The sequence below is a fragment of the Sceloporus undulatus genome, chromosome 3, assembly GCF_019175285.1.
Source record: "Sceloporus undulatus isolate JIND9_A2432 ecotype Alabama chromosome 3, SceUnd_v1.1, whole genome shotgun sequence".
In the NCBI taxonomy this organism is placed as follows: domain Eukaryota; kingdom Metazoa; phylum Chordata; class Lepidosauria; order Squamata; family Phrynosomatidae; genus Sceloporus; species Sceloporus undulatus.
In genome coordinates this window covers 77,588,440-77,609,729 of record NC_056524.1, presented here as the reverse complement: position 1 = coordinate 77,609,729, position 21,290 = coordinate 77,588,440, and the positions used below count along the sequence as shown (strand labels likewise).

At 37.4% G+C, this 21,290-nt stretch overlaps 1 protein-coding gene across 1 annotated transcript in view; it reads right to left on the bottom strand.

Annotated features, from left to right (window-relative positions):
* CFAP47 (cilia and flagella associated protein 47) overlaps positions 1-21,290 on the bottom strand; it is a 350,299-nt gene that overhangs the window by 217,119 nt on the left and 111,890 nt on the right. Inside the window, exons 34-40 of the mRNA XM_042458393.1 lie at positions 16,625-16,722; positions 14,895-15,011; positions 13,036-13,170; positions 11,029-11,141; positions 6,312-6,462; positions 3,882-3,970; positions 3,093-3,179 (exon numbers count right to left, since the gene is read on the bottom strand). Coding sequence (XP_042314327.1) covers positions 3,093-3,179; positions 3,882-3,970; positions 6,312-6,462; positions 11,029-11,141; positions 13,036-13,170; positions 14,895-15,011; positions 16,625-16,722 — 790 coding nt within the window. The remainder of the gene's footprint in view (positions 1-3,092; positions 3,180-3,881; positions 3,971-6,311; positions 6,463-11,028; positions 11,142-13,035; positions 13,171-14,894; positions 15,012-16,624; positions 16,723-21,290) is intronic.

The window sequence follows — 21,290 nt, the reverse complement described above, 5'->3', positions numbered from 1 at the left end:
TTTTGTTTTTACCAAAGCTGTTACTTGTCTATTTATTTTCATTTTCAATACAATTTCTCTATTAAATGGCTGACATCTCCTCACTAAAGAATATGACAAACATCAAACTGCAAATCATTCTTTGTTCCCTTGATTCCCTTAGGTCTCTCTATATTGTGTCTTATATTGTTTTGTTGAGGATTTTGATCATGTGGTAAATTATCCTTCACAGGTCTAATTTGCATAATATTAAATACTTATTAATCCACTGATGGTGAACCTATGGCACGCATGCCACAGGTGGCACTCGGAGCCCTCTCTGTGGTCACACATGCTGTCGCCCTAGCACAGAGTTTGCCACAGTTTCTTACTAGAAAGCCAGAGGGACGTGGCACTTTGCAATAAATAAGTGGGATCTGGGTGGCAGTTTGGGCACTTGGCCTCTAAAACGTTCACAATCACTGCACCAGAATATATCAACTACAGCATCTAAGTCAGAATGGATCTGAAGAATTTTATCTGCAAAGTGCCATGCAAATTCTTAACATCAGGCTATAAATTTAGATCATGCCCAATTTATATAAATATGTGAATTCTATACAAATCTGAATCCAGATTTAAAATGGTGTGATGTTCAAAACAGATTACATGCTAAACATTCAATTTTCATTCTTATTTTAATAATTTCTTTGTTCATTAATAATTGGAGATAATAAGTCATTGAAAATGTAATGCATCTACCTGGTAGTAATCATCAACATATTTATCTATCACACATGAACATGTATAACTAAGTGACTAAGAATATATGAAATTGAGTTATGTAGAACAGCAATAAATAAGACATTAAAACAACATAAGTTAAATGTTTTTAAGTATTGGATAAGACATCAACTTTCTGCATAACACACACGTAACACCAATTTTCTGCTTATTATCTTTCTAACTCTGTGGAACAAAATTACATTTTCCATAATTAAACCTTGCAATCAAATAATGAAATTAGTACTGTTAGATTCAAACCAAGCTCCATCAACTGAAGCTATAAACAAGCATAACAACATTGATTCTAACAGAAAATAGGAAGAATTTCTTTCAAATACGGGAAACCATGGCAATGAATCTGTAACGGGTGCTAACAACAATCCTAAGACATTTGCCTCACCATCCCTTCATTTTGGGGAACCTAAGCAATCCATTCACATCAGTGTAATTCTTTTCATGCTTTGACTTTTACTTCGTTCACAGAAAGTTCCAAACACCTCTACAACCAAAAGCATAATGAAACCAGTACAATTCACTCAGTACAATTTTATAGAGTCTTTTTCCACTCACAAAGCCATTGCATCATTTTAATGAGAGGCAAGCATGAACGGTTAGGCTTGTGAAAAGGACAGTTACAGCACACACAGCAACAGTTATTAATACTGAAATGTATCTCAAAGAATTACAGTTATTTCAGCTCCAGACTCATGATTAATTTTAACATCATATATGTGACCTTCTCCTAGCAATGAACTTTACTGATCACATAATTATTCTGTGGAATATTTATTAATTAATAGCTCTAGTTTATGTTGTCTTAAAATAAATAGCCATCTGTGACTGAAGAAGCATGCCAACATTACCTTTGAGATGCACTAACAGCAGTATTTAAATGCTCACCCTTCTCATCATTTTATAATAGGCACTGCCATAAAAAGCATTTGGGCAAAAAAATGCTTCTTTTCAACATAAAAGAAGATGTTCACTTAACTTTTAAAATAAATTGACTTGGCTATACATAAAAGTTCAATGCAGACACAGCCTTTTTGAATTACAGAACTTATTTCAGTAGGGAAATATACATGAGAGATAGCTATAATGCAAACTCTAAACTAAAGAAACCAAATCTCTCAAACAAGTGTTAGCAGAGTCCAGTATCTGTTGCATATTTCATAGGAAATATAAATTTATATTCCATTTTTCAGGAAGAAAGTTATTATTGCCTTTAATGGCAAACATATACTAGAAAATGCTTCCTCATTAAAAATAGCAGGAATGAAGCAAATCTTTCCTCCCAGCCTCCGATGCTGAGTAGGTAATGCTATGCATACAAACTCAATCATGCAATCTCAAACCCACAGCATTTCTGTGTTTAATTATGCTTTTATTGCATTTCTTAGTATTAATTATTTTGCTATTATACCTGTCATAATGTTAAGGAGATATAAAGGTTATGCTTTAAATATCTCACTGAATCACTATGGTTAAATCCCTCTCCTGATGTTCAAAGTCTGGATCCAGAGAGTTTTCAACCCTCCAGAAGGTTTCTTTTTTTTTTTTTAAATATTTATTGGTAGAATGAACTTAATAAATGTTAGTATAATAAATTGATAAAACAAAATATTGGTTAACTCGCCTTACAATAATATATAAAAACTTTTACATAATATCCCCCATACATATAATATATCCCTTTATATTCCCTTCTTTACTACTTTATCTAAATCTAATTCATATTTCTTTCATCATATACTTTTCATAATTCCCCCGCTCCCCCCGTTTCCCCCTTCCCCCAAGTGCTCCCCATCACCAGAGCCTAATATCTTCTTATTACTCTACCTCCAGAATTGTAGCTCTTCCTCTGGTGGTAAGACACCTCCTTCTTTTACTAAAACCTTTTGTACAAATGTTTTCCATATTGCTTCGAAATCATTTCTCTTGATTATTCCTCTTCTAAACTTAATCCCACTAGTTAACTTATCATTAATTGCTATTTGCCATATCTCTCTATACCAATCTTGTATTTGTAAATCTCCCTGGTCTTTCCACTTTTTTGCTATCATTAATCTTGCCGCTGTTAATAAATTTGTGATTAAATCCTTTATAACTTGGGTGCAGTTAGTTTTATCATATAAAGATAATAAAGCTATCTTTGGACAAAATTCTAAATCAATTTTTGTTATTTCTTTTATCTCTTCAAATACAATTTGCCAAAATTTCCTTACGGTTCTACAACCCCACTCCAGAAGGTTTCTGGGGGCCCTTAAGGGCTGTATAAATCTATTTTCTCAGCAGAAATCCAGTAATGGATCCTTCCTCTCGTAAACAAGTTAGAAAAAAAAACTTACCTTTTTATTTTTCCTTGCTTTATTCGGCTAATTTGATCTAACGTCTCAGGCTCAGTGATGCAGCTTGTTGATTCAACTAAAATGACCCTAAAAATATTGCAGACTTAGCAAAACATAATGCAATAAAATAAACAATATTTATTTAGAACATAACAATATTTATTTAGATTATAGTGTGACATTCAAATCTGTGTTAGGGGAAAGGAGTCTGTGGAAACTCCCTATTGCTCCTTCTCCCAGCTGCGCCTTCCCCAGCAGCCCCCACAGGGGGATGGGGCATATTCCTGATACTTGAACAAAGTGGTCAGTGACAAAAAAAAGTCTGTGATACGAAGGATGAGAAACTTCTAAAATCTGATAAAGGTACCTGTCATGAACAGGATCTCCATCCAGTTTTGAGAGATTCCTGTCTTGCCCCTCAGAGGCCTAAACAAATAAATCCCCTAAGAGGCCTACCCTATGTCTTACAAGTTAATGGTGTTTAGGAGTATATTTAAGAATATATTCTTATTCTTTAATTTAATTCAATTTTTATTTCTTTGATTTTCCTAGCATGTTCATGGAGCACCTGGGAAGTGCACATGGAGCTCTCCACTCTAAATGAAATGAAATGAAAGTAAGATCTTTAATGCACAAAGAAAAACAACAAATTTCTAGACAATTTAAGGAATTTTCTTATACGGCCTGACATGTATTGGTTTTTAATGCTTAAAACAAGAAAAGATTATGTAAATCAGCACTGATTACAGAATTTACTGCAAGCCAAGACATTTTTATTTAACAGCCTACCTGAATGGCCCATCAGTTTTGAAAGGGCTAGTAACTTGCAGACTAAGTTTCTTCAGCTCATAACATGGAGATTTGCATTTTAATGTACCCTGCAAGTAAACAGAAAAAGATATTGGCCAGCGAATCCACTGTTTGTAGTTCATAATATTTTATAGCAGGCTTTTTGGTCCCAAGTTCTAAAAATAAATATTTTACACCAATTATTAATGGTTACCCTAAAGGCCCTAGGTCACTTCTGAGCTAAGCAGGGTCAAACTGCTTAGTACTTAATGAGAGACAACCAAAAAATACCAGGTGCTGTAGGCTGTATTTCAGAGGGAGGAACTTGCAATACCACCTCTGAGTATTGCCACCTTACCTAAGAAAACCTTATGACATTCATGGAGTTGCCATAAGCTGACAAACACCTTGGAAGCACATACACACACAAACACACCTAGAACATTTAAAGACAGTATGGAACTAGGTTCTTTCTTGGGTCTAATTTTCTGAAATTGTCCCTTGTATGTAAAGTTTTTAAGGGGGGCAGGTGGGGGGGGTTGGTAGAGGTTTCTAGGGCCCTTTACAAACGGGCCTTTGCGGTGCCCCCGTCACGTGCTAGGGGTTGGCTGAGGACCTAGCGTCCATACCAGCCTCACCCCTAGCACGTGATGGGGGTGTAATAATGGCGGCGCCCTATACACATGGGCGCCACCATTTTGACGTATCGGATGCATAGCATCTGCATGTCGCGCCCCGGATGTGACGCCGCGAGTGCACAAGTAGGTCCCATCCAGGGTGCAAGAAGAAGCGCCATTTTGGCACTTCTTCTTTGCTGCATCTGGGAACCGCGCGGTTTGGCTGCTGTGATTCCTGGACGCAGCAACCGGCGGTGGCAGCAGAGCGCTGCTTTTCGGCGGTCTGTAACCCGCCTAAGAAAAGGATGTGTAGAATTTTGCTTAGCTCACAGCTTTACAATACATCTGCAAACTTGTTTCCCATATTTTTTTCCCTTTCATACCCTCACTATGTCCCTTCTACCATGCCTTCTAGCTGGGTTTATGGGTAGATACAGTAGTTTAGAAGGATATTTATGAGAAAATATCCATCTGTATGAAAATGTTGGTGGAGTTAGGATAGCCAGTGGTGAAACAGAGCTGTTGGGTAGAGCTCTAATGAATACAAAATGCTCCTGCAGTAAGTCTGTGACTGAAAAATCGAGAAGAATTACAAATATTCTGTACTTTCACTAGGCAATTAAGACATTGGAAACTGTCTTCAATAAAATATTCATTACAGTGGATCCTTGTTATACGCTGGGGTTTGGTTCCAAGATCCCCCGTGTATAACAAAATCCGTGTATGCCAAGTCCCATTAAGTATAATGACATAGCAAAATGGTGTCCCTAATAAAAAATGGCACATCAAGGTAAATTTATACTTTTTTGGAACATTTTCAAACCGTGTATGCTTAAATCCGTGTATAAAAAATCCGTGTATAAGAAGGACCAACTGCACATATCAAAATATAAAATGAAGGAAGGCACAAATCACGTGTTAATGAAGAAATGATGGAAGCAAAAAAAAATCAGTATCCAATTTATCACAGGTTTCTTCTCTGTTGTGTACTATACATGAGCCTTGCAAATCCACACAGTTTTTCTAAAGTTTACTACAGAAATGAAAATTTTATGGTTGCCTTATAAAGCAACTGGGTACTGTGAGCTTTCCTTTTTGAATACTTAAAAACATACAAAAAAAAAAAAGACTGAATTTCAAAATAATACTCCAACAGCCAAAATTTCTCCACTTTCTGCGACTCTGTTTCATCACCAAGGAAAAGTGAGTCCACACGTAGTGAGTTTCTTTCTTGTATGTTTTAAAAACAATTATGCAACTGGTACTTGTGTATAAAGAAAGGAAAGGCTCTCTTGTATTTCAAAATCTATTATCCAATTTAATGCAAAAGATTAACTGAAGAGAGAGGATCTACCAGAACTTGGAGATTTTACTTTTTTTCAGAATGAGGTCTTCATTGCCTTCAATGGCCGCCACCAGTATCAGAGGCAGCAAGCCTCTACATGTAATATCAGTTGCTGAAGAATGAGAGTATACTCATGTCCTGCTGACAGGCTATCAATAGGCCAATAATTGACCACTGTGCAAACTGTGAATAAGATAGGTCTTTGGTCTGATGTAACATGGTAGCAGGATTCTATTTGTTGTAGTCCAAAAAGGAGCTTTTCCAAACTCTGGTCACTACTGTTTTTCATACCATGTTCAAAATGCATGGTGTATATTCCATTCTTACACAAGAAATGGGCATTTTCACATGTGTGTGTGTGTGTGTGTGTGTATGTGTGTATAAACTTGTTATATTATTCCTTAAGAGTTGATTCCTAGAATGCAATATCACAATAGCTTATTATACTGTATGAAATGTAGTACTTACCACAGGTTTAACATTGGTAATCTTAGTCTTCAGGGAAAAGGTCATTGTGGCCCCACCCACACCAATTAAAGGCTTGGAAACAAGCAACAATATAGCTTCAGCAGGATATAGAAAACGGCTAGTAAATTCCACATTTACACGTATTTGGCTCCTACACAGGGAAAGAGAACAACATATTCTGCAACAAAATTCTAGCAAAGGTAAAGTACCATCATTTGAAACACCTGACAGTCTTTCTTGTGCCAAGAAAAACTAAAGGATTGCTGAAGATTAACTGAAAATTTTGTTTAGGGTAGGAACTGGGTCATATTTTACTTGAACAAACAAATTTGGGGGTGATCTGGGTAGGATATTAATTAGGGATAGTGAAAAAAATATTTAGTTGGTAATGATCAATAAGGACAGAGATGTATAGAGTACTGATTTGCAGCAGGATCACGTAGAAACTAATTGGAGTGATCAGGGTGGGTAATCAATAATCCATTTATTGAGGGGATTAATTTTGAAAGAAAAATAGGTGGGTTACAGACTGCCGAGAAGCGGCGGTCTTGCTCTGCCTCCACTTGCAGTGTCCGGGAGCCACAGCCTTTAAACCGCACGGCTCCCGGACGCTGCAGAGAAGGAGCACGGAAATCGTGCTCCTTCTCAGGCCCCGGAAGAGACGCCGTGAGGCACTAGTCGAGGGCTCCGGCGTCATTTCCAGGGTGCGGCGTGCGGATGCAGCGTGTCCGCTACGTCAATATGGCGGTGGCCGTGTGGAACGGCCTCCGCCATTTTGTGCGCACGGAGCGCGTACCAGGGTTAGGGGGTGCGGAAGCACCGCCCCTTCCTAACCCTAATACGCGCTCGTCGCGTACTATATGGCAGTTTGTAACCCGCCATAGTCTGCCTTCTGGGAAGTGGGTATTTTGTTAAAGTAACAAATGTAGGTTCAGAATTCATGGTTTGGTATTTGTTGCTTTAAAAAAACCAAATTCTGCCATGCAGCTGGTTTGTGATGTTCAAGCAACTCACTTGCCTTCATTTGTTCCAGCACTCTTACTTGTAATGGTGCTCAACCAAAACCTTTAAGAGGCTTAACAAAAGCCGAGCAAAAGGACCACAGCATCTCCCATCAAGGTGATATGTCATACATTTCTATTTAAATGTTTTGCCTGTCTCTGCAGAATGTGCCTATGGACTAATTAATTAATTAGCTAAGTAACAATTTCACAGATTAATAAAAATTATTTTTCATCCTGGCAAGGGCTAAAAAAAGGCTAACAATGAAGAAATGTGAACACTACATTAAATAAAATGAGTGTTTACTGTAGTTGTTTATGTGGACTTTGGGATTCATCATTCACCTTGATTTTTAAATTAAATATTTATATGTACAGTATAACTATCTTGGATTACAGTAACAAAGTCTAATGAAATCTTGAAAGGATTTACCTAACTAAGGCAGTGTACAGCACACCCCTTTCCCCGACGGATCGGAGCCTCAGCTGCCACAGTGGCAGCCCCGAGGCTCCGATCCGCCGCTTTTCCAGGCTGCAGGGAAGCGGCAAAAGGCCACTTCCCCACGGCCTGGAAAGGGGTGTCCTTGGGGCTTCATGCCCCAAGGACACCCCGACAGCGGCGGGGAAAGGGAGAAAGGGGCCGCTCGACCCCTTTCTCTTTGTATCGCTGGCGCGGCTGTTTAAAAGCCATGCCAGTTATATGCATGGCTGAAAGAGCTCCGAAATGGAGCTCCTTCTGGTGCTGCTGAAAGGGCGCCACAAGCACCCTCCAGTGGCGCCAGGACGTCACATCCGTGCTGCACTGTTTGGCTGCGGCACGGCCGTGACGTCGTAATGGCGGTGCCCATGTAGAAAAGGTGCTGCCATTACAATGAACTAGGGTTGCAAGGCGTCTGGAAAGGATGCCCCGAGGCAACCTTAGTACGTTTGCAGGCCAGCACTTTGCACCAGTCTGTACAGCACCTAACTCTGAAAAAAATGCAATAAAAGAAGCATGATATACTACAGTGAGACTGGGTCAGAATTTTTCTGAATGCCTAATCTGAGCTGTACTGTGGTATGTGATTGTAATTCATGCATGTTACTCCAACACATCTGGGCATTTTCCATGCATGTGTGCCCAGGGACATGAGTACAGCTTTGTTGCTTGTTCTATTCCATGGTATTTAATAGATTATACAGTCATCAAAATTTTAACTTGGCAGCAGCACTAATGTAGAAGAGTGTTACATTCAAATCTTCAATAAGAGGCATAATCAACTCTAGCAAAACAGTATTTTGAGTGAAAAATATTAAAACAAAACAAAAATCCCCAAGATCAAGAAAAAGCCATGCCCTATGAGGAACGACTTAAGGAGCTGGGGATGTTTAGGCTGGAGAAGAGAAGGTTAAGAGGTGATATGATAGCCCTGTTTAAATATTTGAAGGGATGTCATATTGAGGAGGGAGCAAGCTTGTTTTCTGCTGCTCCAGAAAACAGGGCCCGGAACAATGGATGCAAGCTCCAGGAAAAGAGATTCCACCTCAACATTAGGAGGAACTTCCTGATAGTAAGGGCTGTTCAACAGTGGAACACACTCCCTCAGAGAGTGGTGGGGTCTCCTTCCCTGGAGATCTTGAAACAGAGGCTTGATGGCCATCTGTTGGGGATGCTTTGATTGGAAGTTCCTGCATGGCAGGGGTTGGATTGGATGGCCCTTGTGGTCTCTTCCAACTCTACGATTCTATGAACACCACAGACCACAGTAAGAATATCACATTCATATTTTCTGGGATTACTACCCATAACCTCAACAACCTCACATGACATATGAAGGAAAGGGGTATCCGGTTCGAGATGTACTTTATCATGGAAACACTGATGATCATTCTGTAGAAAGCAGCATTGGCATCTTTGGCAGGTGTGGAGGGAATGGGCATGTTTGATCTGCTTCTTGAGTTTTGCAGGAGCTTAAACTACTGACTTAATTTTCACTTTATTATGAATCACTTGGTGCTAACATAGCATAGTATTTATATGTCCTAAATTTTTAAATGCACAAGAATTCTTTCTGAACTGCACATTTTTTTCCTGATGCTACATATTTTATGACCAGCTGCATATTTTTCTAAAGCCCTTGTTAGGTGAATAAGGCTGGACTCCTATGCAGATTAACTCTGAAGTAAAATCAACTTAACTCGGTGGAACTTTCTTTTGAGCAAATACATATATAATTGTGTTATAACCCACTCAAGGAATAAAATCTGGGAATAAAGAGAAAACTGAAGCATTAAAAATATTTTGAACAAATCAGCCTTGTTTGACTATTTATTTTAGTTGTTTTCTGAGATGTAGATTAACCAAAGACTAACACATGAAACCTATAGGAGGGTGTTATTTTTGGAAATAGCGAACACAAGTTATATCTTGAACTGATGCATTGATGAAAAAAAGCATTTGTACAAAATCAACATGAAACATAACACAGGCTATCAAAGAAATGGGGATTGATATGAAGCAACTTTTAGTCTGTACTAAACCACTTTTTGTTGTTTTCTGTTCAACTCTCCTTCATATCTACCATCCAGATTTCCACTTTAGCCACTGCAGTAGAAGCCTCTGCTTGTGATGGGACACCTATGCTCCAGGATAAAAATTAGAATGCCAACAAAAAGTTGTGGCATCAGCATTTTTAGCCTTTTTAAAGTTCATTTTTAAAATATTCTACACAGTTCATCTGGATATTGGGTGACAGCTGAAACAGTTGTTTTTCACATTCTGAGGTGCATTATTGTTCCACCTTTAAGGTGTATTAACACTGCAAATGTAGGGAACTGTATTGCTAAAATCCTGTTTCAGCAGTCCTTGACATAACCTCCTGAACTGACAATTCTACTAACAAGGGTTTTTTTTTAATGAAATGAAAGGAAACAAAGAAAAATATTGTAGCTCATTTGAAATGGTTTTTATTGACTCAAAGAGACCTACTATCTTAAATGTCAGAAAACAGAATTCACCTTTTGTGGAATTTTGCTGATTTTAGCTGGAAGAGAAAAGCTTTTCAGTACAGCTGATTTTGTGACAGAGAAAACAGATCAGCATGAACAAAAGGAATAAGAACTTAAGCAAAACATCAGTTTCTTGCTGTGGTTCATCCTACATGCCCTCTTAGATCCTAGTGAGCTTCCTTCTTTAGTGAGATATCAGTTTAAGGTATTGACAAAAGATTTTCATTAAAAATGACACAGTATACACAATATACAGAAGCATCCAAAGAAGACTAACAGCTGTGTGACAGTACAAACATTCAAACCATACAATGGCTTTACAACTGTGCATACACAATAGCTATCACACAACCTATATCAAACAGTGCAAGTAATCCATCATGTGAACCCATTCAATGATCATACACATTGAGAAACCTTTTACATAATACTGGAGACTAACCCAAAGGCTGAGCCATGACAGTCTTCTAGTAGAAACTAGTTCAATACTGACTTAATATTAAGATATAATATTCCGTGAGCTCACAGTTCCTCCTCCCAACTCTCACATAAGAGAAGCAAGGCAGAGAGGAAAGCAGTAGTACACAGCCCCACATGTTTCCCAGCTGTGATGCGGAGACTGGAAACGTCAAGTCTTAGGCATACATTGTTCTACAAAATTCCCTGCAACATAGGAAAGGGGATGAGAGACATTCTCATTCAGTAAACCAAATTCAAAGACTACTTACTTTGGGGGAATTGTGACAGTATTTCCTTTAGGTAATGTAAAATTTGCTGATTCTCTTCCTAAAATTGAAGCATTGTATACCAATGGCTTGATACTAGGGTTTTTTATTTGTATCTGTTGAAAAATACAATATTTGTTATTATTCCACCTTTCTGACCTGCCCTTTCAAAAAAGTTCTGCTTAAAGATCGTCTCAGAGACAAGGCAGGAAAAGTTCTTTCCAAGGTAGATACCTGTCCTTTGTACATGCTAACATAACTAACATTACTAGAAGAGCAGAAACTCTAAAACTAGGGCAAGTTCATATGGAATATATGCAAAGTAATCCTGTTATAGGGCAGCCTCTTTTGGCACCACATGCATGCTATTTTAAATATATTTATTTGCTTTGTGCAATATTCTATTGTCACCAGAACATAATGCAAGTGTTGGAAAAGTACTGTCATCACTGATGTCACATGCACTATCTAACAGATTAAATTATTACAGGTGGCTGTGATGTTTGAGTAGCCATGTTCCAGTAAGTACTTCAAATAGCATTTGCCTAACTATTTGAGGGAATAACTGAGGGGTCCCCCTCATATCAAAATATTGTGCCAGTATATGCAACACATAATAAGTATTCAACTAAGTGGTCTGTATTAAGTATTCCTAGTACATTATCTCAAGTATGTTTTGATTCTCTGTGTAAAGTAAGTCAAGACTGTTATCCTCCTATTACAGAGAAGTGAGGTTAAGAGAGTGAGGGGCTATTCAGACCACCCCTTTCCTGGCCAGGTCAGGGCCATGGCCTCAATCCAGCCTCTGGAGGGTGCAAAAAGAAGCCGCAAATAGCAGCTCTTTTTGCACCCTCCAAAGGGTGCCATAGCCACAATAGCGCAGCTGTATGGCACCCCTTCAGCGCTGCATCATCTGGCTGCAGTGTCGGAGTCGCGCCATGATGCTGTGTGCCATCTGGAACTGTGCACAGCATCATGACACCCTGGGGGTGAAGTCAGGGCATCCAGTGTCAGGACGCTGCACCCTGACTCCGCCCACAGGCTGGCACAAAGTGCCGGTCTGTCCAGGACCTGAGTTGGATGGGGCTGACAAGCTATGTCTTTTTATATGTGAATGTAATTTGAGCCACAAACAAGTGACTTCCAAATTCATACCCCATGTTCCTAATGATTGTATCTTAAAAGCTAACCTAAATACAGGTCAAGTAATCAACTGTATAATTTCTAAAAGAACCAAGTAACAAAATATTAGTAAATATCTGTATCCAAAAAGTATCCAGAGAGAAATTCTACACTGCTATATGTCACAGTGATCAGAGAAGACTAGAGCAAGAAGATTCTTATCACTGACAGCTTTGGGGCATGGGGGCTAATGTGCATGGGGAAGATGTGACTGACAGAGGTGAGGTAGAAGTCCTCAAGATTATCATAAAAGCTCTAGAAACTTTCTGTATTCTGTTCTTTGTTTTCCCATTCCAAAACACTGGAAAACACAACTGCCATAAAAAGATCAGAATTGTTGCAGGGTTATATGAACAATAATGCTATACAAGTAGAAAACCCTTAGACAAACCAGTATGTTATACAGGTTACTGAACATATCAACAAGAAGGTGAGAAAAGAGCATTATAATATGTATTGAAGGTAATTGCAGCTTAATTAACTCCAGTAATGAGGGAAATCCAATTATTTATTGCCTTTACACCTGCAAAACACGATCTTTGATAAGCCATGCCTTCATATTAAGCTTAAAGTTCAAGAACCAGGTTTTTTAATCTCCTTTTTAAGTTGCCTTTTTTTCTTCCTCTTCCAACCTCAATTTCATTTTGAAATAAAATTATCTATTATGGTACATATTTGGATTGAGATGCTCACTGAATCTCACTGATCTGTAACCTCTGTTGAGGATTCTTGTCAAAAGATGACAATTCAGTAAAGATTTTTTGTCAGATGTATATTGCACTTTATCCTGTCTGAGCCAATCAAAACTTAAAGTAGAAATATCTGTACCTTTCTAAGTACAGTAGCATGCAGTGGACCGGGAAACTCAACAGACTTCTTTGGTAAATACTGAGGAAGCCGCTCATACAAATAGACACAAAGCATAAGCATCAATACTGGATTTGGTTCACAGACGTCAGTAGCCTAATGCAAGAGCAAGAACAAAAGAATATAAGCTCATGTTGTAGATCATTTTTTAAAAATATATGTAAGAGGAAGAATTGTCCTTGGTAAGCTATCATCTTGTCTACTGATTTTTCATACAAAAAGCCACAACAAGAAAAGAGTGTAAATTCTAGATATATATGTAAATTGAAGCTTTCAAAAACCAAGATACAAGCAGTATAGAGACAAATTTTGTTGAAGAACAAATGTTTACTTTCAGACTGTTGTACTGTACTGCATGACATCTGTAAATAAAAGCAGTATGGAAAATTACTTAAAATACGGGTTAAATCTTTGCTATCACAATTTAATATATGATTGATACTGTAAAAAAACTTCAAAACAAATATTCTAAAATATAATGGATAAAGTTCTCAGGAGACTGATGTAGGATTCCACATACCCATTTCTTCATTGTTTTACCCATATCATTTGGGGTTCCTTGATACAGATATGGGATTAGAAATACTGGAGAAACTGTATCATTATTAATCTTATAAAAATATGGTATGACAATATAAATACAATGCATCTTTTTACAATGCAAGACTTTAATTTTATAGAATTTACATCATCCTATAAAATATTCTCTCCCATTTCTGATCTCATAATCCTACTTACTCATCTGCTGCAATATTACAGTAGACCTGCAAAGGCAGAGATATCATAACCACTCTAGCAAAACAAGTTTATTTTGGTTTTACTGTCACAGTGTCACAAAATACCAAACTAGCCTTAGCTAAGAAGATAAGACTTCCTAGGATGATACACTGAAATTGGTATTCTACAGTTTATGTGCAACTTGTAAACTAAACCACACAAAAAAAGCAATGCCTATAGGACCAGGTGATGCAATAGGGTGTCTTGATGGTGGAACACGACTGCGATCAATGACACTTGATCATTATGGATGTGATATACAAAATGTTCATTTAAATTAAACTTAAGTCTCCTAACCACATGGCAACAAAGCTATTTCTTGTTTATTTTTAAAACATCTCACCTACAACTTACTGTCATCCTTCAAATAACAAAAATAAAAGCTGAGAGTCAACCAAACTACAAAACTATAGACAGAGAATTTAAATGAAAACAGAAGTAAAATGCCTGTGGGACTCATTCACACTACGCAATTATAGTGCTATTATTCTACTTTAACCGCCATGATTTTATCCCACAGGATCCTGGGGCTTGTAGTTTGGAGAGGCACAAGAACTCACTGGCTGGTCATTCTAAATGCCCGTCAATAAAATGACAATCCCAGCATTTCATAGGACCAAAATCTTTTGGTGCCACACAAGAAAAAGCCTCTCTCTTGAATAAACATAGACAAAATCCAGTTATGAGTCCCAGCTAAACTACAAAACCAGTGTGAATCTGGTGAGTCAATACCTATGTAATATCCATTGGGTATTACAGTCAGAGTTAAGCCATAGCATACTTTACCAATTGATAGTGAGGGTTTCACTAAAAAAAAAATCTTAATATATGAACAGGATGGCATGGGAGTTGGCACCCCTTCAAGTACTTTGTCTCTATTATCATTTAGAACAATTTAGCACCAGTGTCAAGTTAATAAATTAAAATAATAGCATACCATTCCATATAGTTAATGAATTTATTTCCCTGTATATGATGTTGTACAGTAGAAAAGTACAGTCAAAAAAGAAAATTACTCACACACTATTATTAACACCACTTACCAGTATATCTATGTCAAGGTTGATTGCATGAAAGGCATTTACAAGGATCAAGCAGTTGTGAAAATATTGTTCTGACGTTTGGGGATTCGTGTACATATTCACAAAGTGAGTTGAAATCTGCAGATGAGACAAAAATCCAACTCTTTCTGAACATCTAAGTAAACATACTGTGGTCCAGAATTTTGAACAGGAGCCAAACAAGCACTTTTTAACAAATTTGCTTATATATGTAGTTATCTGCTACTCATTTTCCTAGCATTCACATTGATCTAAAAATATCTAATGATACTTTTTATTTCATTCAACACAGAAACTCATGCTAATAGCAACCTCCATGATACAATTCTATATCTTTGTACTTCTTCACTGGGGTTCTTCACTTCTTATCTTTTCAATTTTGAAGGATCACTTCCTTCTCTGTTTGCCACTGTTATGATGACAGAAAATTACTTTATTCTGCATGTGTATGTTCACAGCTGCACTTTCAAGTCACCTGTTGAATCTCATGAACTTTATATGATTTTCTTAGGCGAGGAATACTCAGAGGTGCTTTGCTATTCCTTATACAGCAGACCCTTCCCTTACGCGCGGAGGGGGGGGGGGTCTGTGCAGGGAAAAGGTGCATATGCTCAAGCTCCATTGAAAATAATGGGGGTGCAAGCTTGCGGAGCGATACAGTGCGCGCAACACAAGCACACACGTCATTGTTTTTTCCCCACACGGCTTCTGTGTAGGCTGGAAGCCGCATATGCCGCACCCACGTATGCCGTGGTGCACTGTACTACTCAGTCAAATTAATGGTCCATTCAGTTATTTTTGCTCTGATCAGCAACAACTCTCTTAAAATCTCAGGTCAGAGCTCATGTTCACAGGGGTCTTTCAAATGCAGATAATGACAAACATCTATACACAAAACACATGATCCACCAATGAGCTAAGACCCCTTCCCATTTTTTCTTCTGATCTCTCCAAAACATCATGATAAAGACCTTTAAAATGATTTATGTATTCCTTTTTCTTTTGCTTCATGCTTGGCACCAATCAATTCCAGTAATTCTTGTGCTTTTACATTTTCACAGTGGCTTCATTGTCCCTTTCCTAAAACTAAATTGACTAAATTCAGAGTGCATGGTGCAATAAGAATCTGGCATCAGTGAGTTGGTTTCACTGTGAAATTATTTCACCATGGTCATGACACAAATAAAACAATTAAACAGAACCCATGGTAGGGATTGCAAATTATGATATAGTAATACAATACTAACAATAAACAAGATGGGAACACAAAATGACAATGGGAGAAGTAAAATGAATTTAGCATGGTCAAGCTATATTAAGTAAATAGGTCTTCAGGAAGGGTCTGAAAGACAGAAGCCTTTTTAGTGGAGATGAAAAAAAATGATCCAGACAAAAATAATAAAATGACAGAAGATGTACAGGGTAGAATGGAAGCATTAAATAAAAAAGACTATTAAAAGAAGGTGAATACAACAAATGAAAGAGAGAGTGCAAAGAATAATTATAGTGAAGATAAAAATCAACAGCTGAAAATGTAAACTGATAACAAAATCAGAGCTGTAGTTTGTACAGGTAGATGAGAAGGTATTTTTTCACTTTTATTTAAGATGTGCTATCCTACTACTACCAACTACCTATTAATACATTGAAAAAAAGATGTTTCCTACAATAAAAATAAACGTTTTCATCAAAATGTTAGAAAAAATTCTTACCAAATAAGGGCAATAGCTTGCTACTTGTGCAGCAAGGACAAGTCCATCAAGCAGGTCTCTATCGAAGTTTACTATCCATCTTGTGGGTGGTATATCACCTGTTTGAAATGACATTTTAATGCTTAAGGATCTGTGGTTCTGTTAAACTTCTGCATTTGTCCTTTCAGGAAAATTATATCATGAACATGACCCTTCATTTTAGGTATGCCTACACCATCACAAATATATTAGGTGTTCATCACTTACTAGTAGTTTAATTTCCTTCTATAATATTCCTTCACCAGATTATTATACCGGTAGGCTTACTGTCATTGGATGTCTCCATTGTCCTGGAGGACAAAGATCACATGATGTTCAATTATATCAGATTCTGCTGATGGATAAAGAGACTGACATGATGTGTATTTAAGTCTATATAAGTATTTATAGATGACAATTTTGATATTAAAGGGTAAGGGATATATAGACATTATGATTCTTATGTTTTGAGTTTCTCCTGGATAGTAGTTAGAATGATTATACAGAATGATTATACAGAAAGTCAACTACATCTTATTTTTATGTGTACACAGATTGCTCATTAGTACTTAAAGTTTCTAGAAACACTCTTACAAATTTATAAAGTGCTGAATTATTTGAAGCTACTTCTATAACAAATGAAATGGTATTTTATTATGTAAATGAAACAACAGATTCCATTAACTAACACACAGCTAAGCTGACTAGTTTTACTTCTGCTTCAGTATGTGTTATCTCAAATTCTGAAAATTATTTGCATTCCTCATGCATTTATGAAGAGTAAATCCTTTAATTAGAACTCCCCATATGTCTTAATTGACAATTATGTTACTCAGTCTTAATAATTAATACATCAGCACTTAGGATATTTACCAACCAACTCTGCATCAACAGCAGACTCGTGGGTAAACACCATAATGAATTAAAATGTAACCCAATTTCAGAATATGACCTTGGAAATTTTTAATATTTAAAGTAATTAAAGGGTTTCGGCTGTACTAAAAGACTGAGACAAAGTCAAAGCAACAGTAACAAGTAAGGTAGAGATATTGCAAAAGGGTATTGTAACATCTTTGAGATTAACTGAGAGAAAGTATGTAGCATAAACTTTCACAGACTAAGGTCCAATCCACACTGCAGAAATAATCTAGTTTGAAACCACAACTGCGCTGTCTCAGTGGCAGGGAATCCTGGGAATTGTAGCTTATTGTGGCATCAGAGCTCACCAACAGAAACTAAATGCCTCACAAAATTACAGTTCCCAGAATTCCCTAGCATTGAGCATATTTTTTATTATTTAAGACATCTTGTCAATATCATGCCATAACAACTATCATATATAAAAATTTCCATAGATATTTTCATATATATTTCCATTAAAATCCCTTCTTTCCTCCCCCTTCCCCACTCCCTTTGGTCTTCTCTATTCATATTGGATTAAACCTCTTATCAGCACTCTTAAATATTCTTCTCTCTGTACATCACTTTTACCTCGTTACCATCTCTTTCTAAAATCAGAGTTTTTCCAGTTTTTTATTATCTTACTACCAAACTATTTTGTCCCCCCCCCCCCCATCTACATTTCCCTTTTGCTGTTTTTTGTGAATACCACAAAAATGCAAAATCTATGGTATAGTTTTGGGGTGACAAATTCAAATGTCTCTCCAAGTCTTTAACATGACAAGTGGTAGTCACTGTCAGCCTAAAACTGCCCACGGGGAGTAACTTCATCCCTCTTATTTGACGTCTTCTAACCTTAAAAGACTTTCACAATTTACTAGCAATTTTATATGTTTTTGGTTTATTCACTCTTAATCTATGTATACTGGCCTATGTTATAACTCTATAGAGTTGTTTACACTTACTATAGTAGTACACTTACTACAATACTGTATTTGTTAAAAAACAGAATGAAATTAAAAGTCCACAGCTCATACTGAATGCATTGTTGGCTGAATTTAGCAGTCCCCAAACCCAGTGGAGGTGGGATAGCATTCTTGTGCTCTGTATATTTTTGTATTGATCAAAACATACTATATTAAGATAACCAGTCAAATCATGGTTCCTCAAAGGAACTTTTTGAACAAAGGAATTTTGCCCAAAGTCCAATTGCTAATTCTATACAGAATAGATCCATTGACTTAATTACTGAATAGTAACCCAAAACCTACATCAGTCCCAATGATTAACTAGGATTTTCATTGGGATTAGCTGAAGGCCTAGACCCAACATTAAAATGCAGCTGCATGGTTGGAGCAATGGACTTTCTTCCCCTTTGATCCTGCCTACAGCTCTTGGTATCATACAAAAAACAGCTAGGGTGACAGTTTCTCAGCCATCTGAAGTAGGTTTTAGGAGCACATGGGGTACCACAGAAGCAGTTATAACATCAGATTTCTCTCACTGGGTTCTAGCCTTACAACTTTACCTGCTCTTGCCCTGAGTTTTAGCAAACCCTTACTCAACTGAGAGATAGGTGGAGAACAACAGATATAGATGATCACTTGAAAAGTGCTGCATAGTTCTGCCATGAACAACGGCCAGTTTGAGCAATGATAATTTATCTTTTGCTTTTAGCTGATCATCAATTGGTAAAGATAACTAGAACTAGCAGAAATATTATTGTTTGCTGTTGTTAACTGCCTTTGGGTCAACCCCAACTCATGCCGATCCTGTGGATAAGACATCTCCAAGACACCCTGTTCTCCACTGCTGTGCTTAAGTCTTGTAGATTTATACCCGTAGCTTCTCTAATAGAGTCTATCCATCTAGTGTGTGGTCTTCTTCTCTTTCTGCTTCCCTCAATAACCATTTCATTTGGACAATTGTCCACATATACTGGTATATGTCTGAATTTTTTACCTCAAAGTCCATTCTAATACACTCAATATACAAAAATGGTAAATTATGGTGTTAATATGAGAGTTTTGGCAGTCTTAAGTAACTCTGAAATTTGAGATATTTTTATATACAAATGGATGTGAGAATTCAGGTGTACCTCTGAATTTCCAGACATTCACATAAATTATTCAGAAGGGACAGCAAATTTTAAAGCATTCAAAATGAGATGGATAACACATACACACATAATATATTATTTAAAATGATGTTAAGTAGGTTTTACTATAACCCTAGGTTATATAGGGTTTTACATATTTATACCTTCTCTTCTATTGAATATAAAAATAGCTACTACATTAATACACAAAGTAGTATATAAATTATGGCACAAATGTCACTTGGCACTTAAAGATTATCTGTCTGTCTTTTAAAGTGCAAGATGTTGAAGCTATAATTAAGCCTTCCATTAGTGATCCAAATACTATAGTGCCTTCTGTAACAAAGTAACCAGTAAGCCATCAAGAAAAAAAAGGACACTTGTCCCTCCACATTCATTAGGGTTTGGGGCAGAAGACCCCCATGAATATGGAAAAACCACAAATAACAAAAACACCATGTTTTTACCTGAGAGGACACCTCTCTAGGAATCTCTAGGTCCTCCTGCACAACTCTGTGGTCACCGTCCGACAGACAATGACTATAGAACTGCGCTGGAGGAGCTACAAAGGCCTAGCAGAGTGTTCTTTCTAAGAATCTCTAGGACTTTCAGTGCAACTTTTGGTTAAAGTGGACCATAGAGATGCACTGGAGGACCTAAATATTCCTAGAGAGAACATATTAATTGAATCCATGAATAATCAAATCCACAAATATGGAGGGATGAGTGTATATACAAGATCAAACCTACAACCTTTTACTTAACCTAGTTTCTCAATGGCAGTCAGTGCAAAGATTTTATTTCAATATTAGACTCATGCTTACACTCTTGGAACCAAAGGTACTGTTTGTTCCAAACTGTTAAACACCAAGGAATTTATCTAAAATGCTTGAATTCCAGGATGAATTAATACCGAATTGGTTTTAAGAAGGTTCTACAGTTGACAGTTCTGTTTATCTGTTATTCCCTACACACACTTATTCTCAAGTGTTAGGCAAAGAATAGTGAACAATACAGGCAAAACCAGTGACCATTAGAGTCATCAAACTAGATTTGGAGGAAACCAGTGCCTGAAAGGAGGTTTGAAGGATTTCAGATATTACAGAGGCTGCCAAAACTTCCACATGATGAAGGTTTCACAAAGTTCCTATTATCTAAGTTGCATGGGCATATTATATGCAGGTACGCATACCATCATCAACCATCACACAGACATGCAGAGTTTCATCTTTAAGCAGAGCGTAACCTCATTTAGCACAGGCTGAATCCCTGTTCTCTGATCTGCCTCAATCTTGTCTGGATTAAGTTTCCATTTGTTCATTTTGATATCCAGCCCATTACTGGTGATAGGCACTCCTTTAGAAATGAAACAGGTTCCTTGGACTGAGTACAGTCGGCCCTCGGTATCCGCGGACTTGTCATCCACAGATGCCAAGCTCGTGCTGTCCCCAGTGGCAGCACGTGCACATGGTCATGCCATTAGGGACAGCCCCTGTTGTTCTGTAGCAGCACATGCATGCAGCCACACTGTCATTAAGTTTCATCATCCCCAATGATTTCACAAGCGCATGCATGCACCACCATGGAACAATGGGGGCTATCCCTAATGGTGGTGCATCCGCATGCACACAGTACCGTTTCTGTTCTCTG